The sequence below is a fragment of the Salvelinus fontinalis genome, unplaced genomic scaffold (genome assembly GCF_029448725.1).
Source record: "Salvelinus fontinalis isolate EN_2023a unplaced genomic scaffold, ASM2944872v1 scaffold_0198, whole genome shotgun sequence".
NCBI classification, from domain to species: domain Eukaryota; kingdom Metazoa; phylum Chordata; class Actinopteri; order Salmoniformes; family Salmonidae; genus Salvelinus; species Salvelinus fontinalis.
The window spans coordinates 280,001-292,793 of NW_026600407.1; the positions used below are offsets into that span (position 1 = coordinate 280,001).

General features: G+C 40.4%; 1 protein-coding gene across 1 annotated transcript in view; it reads right to left on the reverse strand.

The window, feature by feature from the left end:
* Positions 1-8,425, reverse strand: part of LOC129844361 (unconventional myosin-XV-like) — a gene marked incomplete at its 5' end in the record, with an annotated part of 207,290 nt that extends 198,865 nt beyond the window's left edge. Inside the window, 4 exons of the mRNA XM_055912680.1 lie at positions 941-1,044; positions 1,163-1,168; positions 5,075-5,165; positions 8,324-8,425. Coding sequence (XP_055768655.1) covers positions 941-1,044; positions 1,163-1,168; positions 5,075-5,165; positions 8,324-8,425 — 303 coding nt within the window. The remainder of the gene's footprint in view (positions 1-940; positions 1,045-1,162; positions 1,169-5,074; positions 5,166-8,323) is intronic.
* Between the last annotated feature and the right edge of the window lie 4,368 nt (positions 8,426-12,793).

Below are 12,793 nucleotides of genomic sequence, written 5' to 3' on the forward strand. Positions count from 1 at the left end.
GGTAGACAGAGTTACCGTGGTAACGTGGCGCACGGACCCCAGGAGGTTGGTGACACCTTAATTAGGGAGTGAAGGCTCGTTGTATTGGCTGGAGAGGAATCAGTATCAAATGCTTCAGACAGATGGTTTCCAGTCACTCTGTCCTCCCCTCAGCAGCCTCCACTGATAGACAGAGTTACCGTGGTAACGTGGGGTATAGACAGAGTTACCGTGGTAACGTGGTAACGTGGGGTATCGACAGAGTTACCGTGGTACTGTGGGATATAGACAGAGTTACCGTGGTAACATGGGGTATAGACAGAGTTACCGTGGTAACGTGGGTTATAGACAGAGTTACCTTGGTAACGTAAAGACAGAGTTACCATAGTAATGCCGTGGTAATAGAGTTACTGTTGCACCCTCGACAACCACTGTGATTATTATTATTTGACCCTGCTGGTCATCTATGAACATTTGAACATCTTGGCCATGTTCTGTTATAATCTCCACCCGGCACAGCCAGAAGAGGACTGGCCACCCCTCAGAGCCTGGTTCCTTTCTAGGTTTCTTCCTAGGTCCCTGCCTTTCTAGGGGAGTTTTTCCCGGCCACCCCTCAGAGCCTGGTTCCTCTCTACGTTTCTTCCTAGGTCCCTGCCTTTCTAGGGGAGTTTTTCCTAGCCACCCCTCAGAGCCTGGTTCCTCTCTACGTTTCTTCCTAGGTCCCTGCCTTTCTAGGGGAGTTTTTCCTAGCCACCCCTCAGAGCCTGGTTCCTCTCTACGTTTCTCTCTAGGTTTATAGGTGTTGTAATGTGTTATAATGGTTCTACCTGATTGGTTGATTGACTGTGGTAATGTAATAATGTAAATACAGTAGATATATAGGTGTTGTAATGTGTTATAATGGCTCTACCTGATTGGTTGATTGACTGTGGTAATGTAATAATGTAAAAACAGCACTCACTCCTCCAGAAATATCTCCACATATTTCCCGAAGCGGCTAGAGTTGTCATTCCGGACCGTTTTGGCGTTCCCAAAGGATTCCAACAGGGGCGTGGCCTCCAGGATCTGTTACCGTGACAACAAATCAGTATTAGGAGTAGTTACTAGGGTTGCTAACAGTAGTTACTATGGGAACAACAACCAACAACCACAGCAACAACAACAAAAGCTACAGCCACATTACCTCAATCTGGGGGGTGTCAGGGGCGGTGGGAGAGAGAGAACAGTTAGGGTAACAACACAAAGTTATGGTCAGTATGTTTACATGTACACCTGTTGTGTAATGTTGTGTTTACCTGTTGTGTTTACCTGTTGTGTTTACCTGTTGTGTAATGTTGTGTTTACCTGTTGTGCAATGTTGTGTTTATCTGTTGTGTTTACATGTTGTGTTTACCTGTTGTGTAATGTTGTGTTTATCTGTTGTGTTTACCTGTTGTGTTTACCTGTTGTGTAATGTTGTGTTTACCTGTTGTGTAATGTTGTGTTTATCTGTTGTGTTTACATGTTGTGTTTACCTGTTGTGTAATGTTGTGTTTATCTGTTGTGTTTACCTGTTGTGTTTACCTGTTGTGTAATGGTGTGTTTACCTGTTGTGTTTACCTGTTGTGTAATGTTGTGTTTACCTGTTGTGTTTATCTGTTGTGTTTATCTGTTGTGTTTATCTGTTGTGTTTACCTGTTGTGTAATGTTGTGTTTACCTGTTGTGTAATGCTGCGTTTACCTGTTGTGTTAACCTGTTGTGTAATGTTGTGTTTACCTGTTGTGTAATGTTGTGTTTACCTGTTGTGTTTACCTGTTGTGTAATGTTGTGTTTACCTGTTGTGTTTACCTGTTGTGTAATGTTGTGTTTATCTGTTGTGTTTACCTGTTGTGTTTACCTGTTGTGTTTACCTGTTGTGTTTACCTGTTGTGTAATGTTGTGTTTACCTGTTGTGTAATGTTGTGTTTATCTGTTGTGTAATGTTGTGTTTACATGTTGTGTAATGTTGTGTTTAGCTGTTGTTTAATGTTGTGTTTACCTGTTGTGTAATGTTGTGTTTACCTGTTGTGTTTACCTGTTGTGTAATGTTGTGTTTACCTGTTGTGTAATGTTGTGTTTACCTGTTGTGTTTACCTGTTGTGTTTACCTGTTGTGTTTACCTGTTGTGTTTACCTGTTGTGTTTACCTGTTGTGTAATGTTGTGTTTACCTGTTGTGTTTACCTGTTGTGTAATGTTGTGTTTACCTGTTGTGTTTACCTGTTGTGTTTACCTGTTGTGTAATGTTGTGTTTACCTGTTGTGTTTACCTGTTGTGTTTACCTGTTGCGTAATGTTGTGTTTACCTGTTGTGTAATGTTGTGTTTACCTGTTGTGTAATGTTGTGTTTATCTGTTGTATAATGTTGTGTTTACCTGTTGTGTTTACCTGTTGTGTAATGTTGTGTTTACCTGTTGTGTTTACCTGTTGTGTTTACCTGTTGTGTAATGTTGTGTTTACCTGTTGTGTTTATCTGTTGTGTTTACATGTTGTGTAATGTTGTGTTTACCTGTTGTGTTTACCTGTTGTGTTTACCTGTTGTGTAATGTTGTGTTTACCTGTTGTGTTTACCTGTTGTGTTTAACTGTTGCGTAATGTTGTGTTTACCTGTTGTGTAATGTTGTGTTTACCTGTTGTGTAATGTTGTGTTTACCTGTTGTGTAATGTTGTGTTTACCTGTTGTGTTTACCTGTTGTGTAATGTTGTGTTTACCTGTTGTGTTTATCTGTTGTGTTTACCTGTTGTGTTTACCTGTTGTGTAATGTTGTGTTTACCTGTTGTGTTTACCTGTTGTGTAATGTTGTGTTTACCTGTTGTGTAATGTTGTGTTTACCTGTTGTGTTTACCTGTTGTGTTTACCTGTTGTGTTTACCTGTTGTGTAATGTTGTGTTTACCTGTTGTGCAATGTTGTGTTTATCTGTTGTGTTTACATGTTGTGTTTACCTGTTGTGTAATGTTGTGTTTATCTGTTGTGTTTACCTGTTGTGTTTACCTGTTGTGTAATGTTGTGTTTACCTGTTGTGTAATGTTGTGTTTATCTGTTGTGTTTACATGTTGTGTTTACCTGTTGTGTAATGTTGTGTTTATCTGTTGTGTTTACCTGTTGTGTTTACCTGTTGTGTAATGGTGTGTTTACCTGTTGTGTTTACCTGTTGTGTAATGTTGTGTTTACCTGTTGTGTTTATCTGTTGTGTTTATCTGTTGTGTTTATCTGTTGTGTTTACCTGTTGTGTAATGTTGTGTTTACCTGTTGTGTAATGCTGCGTTTACCTGTTGTGTTAACCTGTTGTGTAATGTTGTGTTTACCTGTTGTGTAATGTTGTGTTTACCTGTTGTGTTTACCTGTTGTGTAATGTTGTGTTTACCTGTTGTGTTTACCTGTTGTGTAATGTTGTGTTTATCTGTTGTGTTTACCTGTTGTGTTTACCTGTTGTGTTTACCTGTTGTGTTTACCTGTTGTGTAATGTTGTGTTTACCTGTTGTGTAATGTTGTGTTTATCTGTTGTGTAATGTTGTGTTTACATGTTGTGTAATGTTGTGTTTAGCTGTTGTTTAATGTTGTGTTTACCTGTTGTGTAATGTTGTGTTTACCTGTTGTGTTTACCTGTTGTGTAATGTTGTGTTTACCTGTTGTGTAATGTTGTGTTTACCTGTTGTGTTTACCTGTTGTGTTTACCTGTTGTGTTTACCTGTTGTGTAATGTTGTGTTTACCTGTTGTGTTTACCTGTTGTGTAATGTTGTGTTTACCTGTTGTGTTTACCTGTTGTGTAATGTTGTGTTTACCTGTTGTGTTTACCTGTTGTGTTTACCTGTTGTGTAATGTTGTGTTTACCTGTTGTGTTTACCTGTTGTGTTTACCTGTTGCGTAATGTTGTGTTTACCTGTTGTGTAATGTTGTGTTTACCTGTTGTGTAATGTTGTGTTTATCTGTTGTATAATGTTGTGTTTACCTGTTGTGTTTACCTGTTGTGTAATGTTGTGTTTACCTGTTGTGTTTACCTGTTGTGTTTACCTGTTGTGTAATGTTGTGTTTACCTGTTGTGTTTATCTGTTGTGTTTACCTGTTGTGTAATGTTGTGTTTACCTGTTGTGTTTACCTGTTGTGTTTACCTGTTGTGTAATGTTGTGTTTACCTGTTGTGTTTACCTGTTGTGTTTAACTGTTGCGTAATGTTGTGTTTACCTGTTGTGTAATGTTGTGTTTACCTGTTGTGTAATGTTGTGTTTACCTGTTGTGTTTACCTGTTGTGTAATGTTGTGTTTACCTGTTGTGTTTATCTGTTGTGTTTACCTGTTGTGTTTACCTGTTGTGTAATGTTGTGTTTACCTGTTGTGTTTACCTGTTGTGTAATGTTGTGTTTACCTGTTGTGTAATGTTGTGTTTACCTGTTGTGTTTACCTGTTGTGTTTACCTGTTGTGTTTACCTGTTGTGTTTACCTGTTGTGTAATGTTGTGTTTACCTGTTGTGTAATGTTGTGTTTACCTGTTGTGTAATGTTGTGTTTACCTGTTGTGTAATGTTGTGTTTACCTGTTGTGTAATGCTGTGTTTACCTGTTGTGTTTACCTGTTGTGTAATGTTGTGTTTATCTGTTGTGTAATGTTGTGTTTACCTGTTGTGTAATGTTGTGTTTACCTGTTGTGTTTACCTGTTGTGTAATGTTGTGTTTACCTGTTGTGTAATGTTGTGTTTACCTGTTGTGTAATGTTGTGTTTACCTGTTGTGTAATGTTGTGTTTACCTGTTGTGTAATGTTGTGTTTACCTGTTGTGTAATGTTGTGTTTACCTGTTGTGTAATGTTGTGTTTACCTGTTGTGTAATGCTGTGTTTACCTGTTGTGTTTACCTGTTGTGTAATGTTGTGTTTACCTGTTGTGTAATGTTGTGTTTACCTGTTGTGTAATGTTGTGTTTACCTGTTGTGTAATGTTGTGTTTACCTGTTGTGTAATGTTGTGTTTACCTTTTGTGTTTACCTGTTGTGTTTACCTGTTGTGTAATGTTGTGTTTACCTATTGTGTAATGTTGTGTTTACCTGTTGTGTAATGTTGTGTTTACCTGCTGTGTAATGTTGTGTTTACCTGCTGTGTAATGTTGCGTTTGTGATGTATAGCTGTCAGGTAACGCAGGACCATTTTAGTGGCTTCAGTCTTCCCTGATCCGCTCTCCCCACTGAAACACATTACCATCATTATCAGTCTTCCCTGACCCACTCTCCCCACTGAACACATTACCATCATTATCAGTCCTCCCTGACCCACTCTCCCCACTGAAACACATTACCATCATTATCAGTCTTCCCTGATCCGCTCTCACTACTGAAACATATTATCATCATTATCAGTCTTCCCTGATCCGCTCTCACTACTGAAACATATTATCATCATTATCAGTCTTCCCTGATCCGCTCTCCCCACTGAAACACATTAACATCATTATCAGTCTTCCCTGACCCGCTCTCCCCACTGAAACACATTTTACATCATTATCAGTCTTCCCTGATCCGCTCTCCCATCTGAAACACATTACCATCATTATCGGTCTTCCCTGATCCGCTCTCCCCACTGAAACACATTATCATCATTATCAGTCTTCCCTGACCCGCTCTCCCCACTGAAACACATTAGCATCATTATCAGTCTTCCCTGATCCGCTCTCCCCACAACCACATTATTGACATTTAACCATTATCAACATTAAACCATTATCGAAATCAAACCACAATTAAACCATTATCAACATTAAACCATATCAATTAAAAAATGATCAACATTAAACTATTATCAACACTAAACCATTATCAACATTAAACCATTATCAACATTAAACCATGATAAACATTAAACCATTATCAACATTATACCATGATAAACATTAAACCATGATAAACATTACACCATTATCAACATTGAACCATTATCAACATTACACCATATCAACATTAACCCATATCAACATTAAACAATTATCAACATTAAACTATTATCAACATTAAACCATTATCAACATTAAACCATTATCAACATTAAACAATTATCAACATTAAACCATGATCAACATTAAACCATTATCAACATTAAACCATTATCAACATTAAACTATGATAAACATTACACCATTATCAACATTGAACCATTATCAACATTGAACCATTATCAACATTAAACCATTATCAACATTAAACCATATCAACATTAAACTATTATCAACATTAAACCATATCAACATTAAACCATTATCAACATTAAACCATTATCAACATTAAACCATTATCAACATTGAACCATTATCAACATTAAACCATTATCAACTTAAACCATTATCAACATTAAACTATTATCAAAATTACACCATATCAACATTAAACCATTATCAACATTAAACCATATCAACATTAAACTATTATCAACATTACACCATATCAACATTAAACCATTATCAACTTAAACCATTATCAACATTAAACTATTATCAAAATTACACCATATCAACATTAAACCATTATCAACATTAAACCATTATCAACATTAAACTATTATCAACATTAAACCATATCAACATTAAACCATATCAACATTAAACCATTACACCATATCAACATTAAACCATTATCAACATTAAACCATTATCAACATTAAACTAGTATCAACATTAAACCATTATCAACATTACACCATATCAACATTAAACCATATCAACATTTAACCATTATCAACATTAAACTAGTATCAACATTAAACCATTATCAACATTAAACCATTATCAACATTAAAACATTATCAATATAAAATTATCAATATTTATCAATATTTTCTCAAAATTATCAATATTAAACCATTATCAACATCAATCCATTAGCAACATGATCAGTCTTCCCATAATTTGATCAAGTTTATCAACACTATCAACCAAAATCAAACATTACTAATCAATATTAACCCAAATGAATGCATTATCAATATTTTCAAGGCAAACTGCATTACTGAAGCATTAACACCATTATCAGTATCATCCCTCCCAGTAGCAGTACATTATCCTTGCACAGTGCCTTCAGAAAGTAAGTAAGACCCGTTGACTTGATTCCACATTTAGTTGTGTTACAGCCTGAGTTCAAAATGGATTAATTTGATGTTTTTTCTCACCCATCTACACACACTACCCCATGATGTCAAAGTGAATACATGTTTTTAGAAATTCATTAAAAATCCTACAATGTGATTTTCTGGATTTTTTTTTCTCATTTTGTCTGTCATAGTTGAAGTGTACCTCTGATGAAAATTACAGGCCTCTCGAATCTTTTTAAGTGGGAGAACTTGCACAATTGGTGGCTGACTAAATACTTTTTTGCCCAACTGTATATTATAATAGCTACTGAAGGTACTGTATACATTATACATTATCCCCACTACAACACATTACCTGTTATATATATTATAATAGCTACTGAAGGTACTGTATGCATTATACATTATCCCCACTACAACACATTATCTGTTATATATATTATAATAGCTACTGAAGGTACTGTATGCATTATCCCCACTAAAACACATTATCTGTTATATATATTATAATAGCTACTGAAGGTACTGTATACAGTATACATTATCCCCACTACAACACATTATCTGTTATATATATTATAATAGCTACTGAAGGTACTGTATACAGTATACATTATCCCCACTACAACACATTATCTGTTATATATATTATAATAGCTACTGAAGGTACTGTATACAGTATACATTATCCCCACTACAACACATTATCTGTTATATATATTATAATAGCTACTGAAGGTACTGTATACAGCATACATTATCCCCACTACAACACATTATCTGTTATATATATTATAATAGCTACTGAAGGTACAGTATACATTATCCCCACTACAACACATGATCTGTTATATATATTATAATAGCTACTGAAGGTACTGTATACATTATCCCCATTACAACACATTATCTGTTATATATATTATAATAGCTACTGAAGGTACAGTATACATTATCCCCACTACAACACATTATCTGTTATATATATTATAATAGCTACTGAAGGTACAGTATACATTATCCCCACTACAACACATTATCTGTTATATATATTATAATAGCTACTGAAGGTACTGTATCGTGTATACATTATGCCCACTACAACACATTATCTGTTATATATATTATAATAGCTACTGAAGGTACTGTATCGTGTATACATTATCCCCACTACAACACATTATCTGTGATAATCCAGTTAACCTACATATTCCATAATGTATCAACATTATCACAGCATTATCACAGCAATAAGTTGACTTGTACCTGATAATGATGCACTGGTTGTGGTTAGAATCCATCATGGTGGTGTAGGAAACACTGGCAATGGAAAACAGATGCCTGGGAGAGGAGAACAAAGAGGTACATCTATAAGGTTGTTGAGGTAAGGAGTCAGTAGGAGAGTCAGGATGTCTGGTTGTTGAGGTAAGGAGTCAGTAGGAGAGTCAGGATGTCTGGTTGTTGAGGTAAGGAGTCAGTAGGAGAGTCAGGATGTCTGGCTGTTGAGGTAAGGAGTCAGTAGGAGAGTCAGGATGTCTGGTTGTTGAGGTAAGGAGTCAGTAGGAGAGTCAGGATGTCTGGTTGTTGAGGTAAGGAGTCAGTAGGAGAGTCAGGATGTCTGGTTGTTGAGGTAAGGAGTCAGTAGGAGAGTCAGGATGTCTGGTTGTTGAGGTAAGGAGTCAGTAGGAGAGGAGAGTCAGGATGTCTGGTTGTTGAGGTCAGGAGTCAGTAGGAGAGTCAGGATGTCTGGTTGTTGAGGTAAGGAGTCAGTAGGAGAGTCAGGATGTCTGGTTGTTGAGGTAAGGAGTCAGTAGGAGAGTCAGGATGTCTGGTTGTTGAGGTCAGGAGTCAGTAGGAGAGTCAGGATGTCTGGTTGTTGAGGTAAGGAGTCAGTAGGAGAGTCAGGATGTCTGGTTGTTGAGGTAAGGAGTCAGTAGGAGAGTCAGGATGTCTGGTTGTTGAGGTCAGGAGTCAGTAGGAGAGGAGAGTCAGGATGTCTGGTTGTTGAGGTAAGGAGTCAGTAGGAGAGTCAGGATGTCTGGTTGTTGAGGTAAGGAGTCAGTAGGAGAGGAGAGTCAGGATGTCTGGTTGTTGAGGTTAGGAGTCAGTAGGAGAGGAGAGTCAGGATGTCTGGTTGTTGAGGTAAGGAGTCAGTAGGAGAGTCAGGATGTCTGGTTGTTGAGGTAAGGAGTCAGTAGGAGAGTCAGGATGTCTGGTTGTTGAGGTAAGGAGTCAGTAGGAGAGTCAGGATGTCTGGTTGTTGAGGTAAGGAGTCAGTAGGAGAGTCAGGATGTCTGGTTGTTGAGGTAAGGAGTCAGTAGGAGAGTCAGGATGTCTGGTTGTTGAGGTAAGGAGTCAGTAGGAGAGTCAGGATGTCTGGTTGTTGAGGTAAGGAGTCAGTAGGAGAGGAGAGTCAGGATGTCTGGTTGTTGAGGTAAGGAGTCAGTAGGAGAGTCAGGATGTCTGGTTATTGAGGTCAGGAGTCAGTAGGAGAGGAGAGTCAGGATGTCTGGTTGTTGAGGTAAGGAGTCAGTAGGAGAGTCAGGATGTCTGGTTGTTGAGGTCAGGAGTCAGTAGGAGAGGAGAGTCAGGATGTCTGGTTGTTGAGGTAAGGAGTCAGTAGGAGAGTCAGGATGTCTGGTTGTTGAGGTAAGGAGTCAGTAGGAGAGTCAGGATGTCTGGTTGTTGAGGTAAGGAGTCAGTAGGAGAGTCAGGATGTCTGGTTGTTGAGGTAAGGAGTCAGTAGGAGAGGAGAGTCAGGATGTCTGGTTGTTGAGGTAAGGAGTCAGTAGGAGAGTCAGGATGTCTGGTTGTTGAGGTAAGGAGTCAGTAGGAGAGTCAGGATGTCTGGTTGTTGAGGTAAGGAGTCAGTAGGAGAGTCAGGATGTCTGGTTGTTGAGGTAAGGAGTCAGTAGGAGAGTCAGGATGTCTGGTTGTTGAGGTCAGGAGTCAGTAGGAGAGGAGAGTCAGGATGTCTGGTTGTTGAGGTAAGGAGTCAGTAGGAGAGTCAGGATGTCTGGTTGTTGAGGTCAGGAGTCAGTAGGAGAGTCAGGATGTCTGGTTGTTGAGGTAAGGAGTCAGTAGGAGAGTCAGGATGTCTGGTTGTTGAGGTAAGGAGTCAGTAGGAGAGGAGAGTCAGGATGTCTGGTTGTTGAGGTCAGGAGTCAGTAGGAGAGGAGAGTCAGGATGTCTGGTTGTTGAGGTAAGGAGTCAGTAGGAGAGGAGAGTCAGGATGTCTGGTTGTTGAGGTAAGGAGTCAGTAGGAGAGTCAGGATGTCTGGTTGTTGAGGTAAGGAGTCAGTAGGAGAGTCAGGATGTCTGGTTGTTGAGGTCAGGAGTCAGTAGGAGAGTCAGGATGTCTGGTTGTTGAGGTAAGGAGTCAGTAGGAGAGGAGAGTCAGGATGTCTGGTTGTTGAGGTCAGGAGTCAGTAGGAGAGTCAGGATGTCTGGTTGTTGAGGTAAGGAGTCAGTAGGAGAGTCAGGATGTCTGGTTGTTGAGGTAAGGAGTCAGTAGGAGAGTCAGGATGTCTGGTTGTTGAGGTAAGGAGTCAGTAGGAGAGGAGAGTCAGGATGTCTGGTTGTTGAGGTAAGGAGTCAGTAGGAGAGGAGAGTCAGGATGTCTGGTTGTTGAGGTAAGGAGTCAGTAGGAGAGGAGAGTCAGGATGTCTGGTTGTTGAGGTCAGGAGTCAGTAGGAGAGGAGAGTCAGGATGTCTGGTTGTTGAGGTAAGGAGTCAGTAGGAGAGTCAGGATGTCTGGTTGTTGAGGTCAGGAGTCAGTAGGAGAGTCAGGATGTCTGGTTGTTGAGGTAAGGAGTCAGTAGGAGAGTCAGGATGTCTGGTTGTTGAGGTAAGGAGTCAGTAGGAGAGGAGAGTCAGGATGTCTGGTTGTTGAGGTCAGGAGTCAGTAGGAGAGGAGAGTCAGGATGTCTGGTTGTTGAGGTAAGGAGTCAGTAGGAGAGGAGAGTCAGGATGTCTGGTTGTTGAGGTAAGGAGTCAGTAGGAGAGTCAGGATGTCTGGTTGTTGAGGTAAGGAGTCAGTAGGAGAGTCAGGATGTCTGGTTGTTTAGGTAAGGAGTCAGTAGGAGAGTCAGGATGTCTGGTTGTTGAGGTAAGGAGTCAGTAGGAGAGTCAGGATGTCTGGCTGTTGAGGTAAGGAGTCAGTAGGAGAGTCAGGATGTCTGGTTGTTGAGGTAAGGAGTCAGTAGGAGAGTCAGGATGTCTGGTTGTTGAGGTAAGGAGTCAGTAGGAGAGTCAGGATGTCTGGTTGTTGAGGTAAGGAGTCAGTAGGAGAGGAGAGTCAGGATGTCTGGTTGTTGAGGTAAGGAGTCAGTAGGAGAGTCAGGATGTCTGGTTGTTGAGGTAAGGAGTCAGTAGGAGAGGAGAGTCAGGATGTCTGGTTGTTGAGGTAAGGAGTCAGTAGGAGAGGAGAGTCAGGATGTCTGGTTGTTGAGGTAAGGAGTCAGTAGGAGAGTCAGGATGTCTGGTTGTTGAGGTAAGGAGTCAGTAGGAGAGGAGAGTCAGGATGTCTAGTTGTTGAGGTAAGGAGTCAGTAGGAGAGTCAGGATGTCTGGTTGTTGAGGTAAGGAGTCAGTAGGAGAGTCAGGATGTCTGGTTGTTGAGGTAAGGAGTCAGTAGGAGAGTCAGGATGTCTGGTTGTTGAGGTAAGGAGTCAGTAGGAGAGTCAGGATGTCTGGTTGTTGAGGTAAGGAGTCAGTAGGAGAGTCAGGATGTCTGGTTGTTGAGGTAAGGAGTCAGTAGGAGAGGAGAGTCAGGATGTCTGGTTGTTGAGGTAAGGAGTCAGTAGGAGAGTCAGGATGTCTGGTTGTTGAGGTAAGGAGTCAGTAGGAGAGGAGAGTCAGGATGTCTGGTTGTTGAGGTCAGGAGTCAGTAGGAGAGTCAGGATGTCTGGTTGTTGAGGTCAGGAGTCAGTAGGAGAGTCAGGATGTCTGGTTGTTGAGGTAAGGAGTCAGTAGGAGAGTCAGGATGTCTGGTTGTTGAGGTCAGGAGTCAGTAGGAGAGTCAGGATGTCTGGTTGTTGAGGTAAGGAGTCAGTAGGAGAGGAGAGTCAGGATGTCTGGCTGTTGAGGTAAGGAGTCAGTAGGAGAGTCAGGATGTCTGGTTGTTTAGGTCAGGAGTCAGTAGGAGAGGAGAGTCAGGATGTCTGGTTGTTGAGGTAAGGAGTCAGTAGGAGAGGAGAGTCAGGATGTCTGGTTGTTGAGGTAAGGAGTCAGTAGGAAAGGAGAGTCAGGATGTCTGGTTGTTGAGGTAAGGAGTCAGTAGGAGAGTCAGGATGTCTGGTTGTTGAGGTCAGGAGTCAGTAGGAGAGTCAGGATGTCTGGTTGTTGAGGTAAGGAGTCAGTAGGAGAGTCAGGATGTCTGGTTGTTGAGGTCAGGAGTCAGTAGGAGAGTCAGGATGTCTGGTTGTTGAGGTCAGGAGTCAGTAGGAGAGTCAGGATGTCTGGTTGTTGAGGTAAGGAGTCAGTAGGAGAGTCAGGATGTCTGGTTGTTGAGGTAAGGAGTCAGTAGGAGAGTCAGGATGTCTGGTTGTTGAGGTAAGGAGTCAGTAGGAGAGTCAGGATGTCTGGTTGTTGAGGTAAGGAGTCAGTAGGAGAGTCAGGATGTCTGGTTGTTGAGGTAAGGAGTCAGTAGGAGAGTCAGGATGTCTGGTTGTTGAGGTAAGGAGTCAGTAGGAGAGGAGAGTCAGGATGTCTGGTTGTTGAGGTCAGGAGTCAGTAG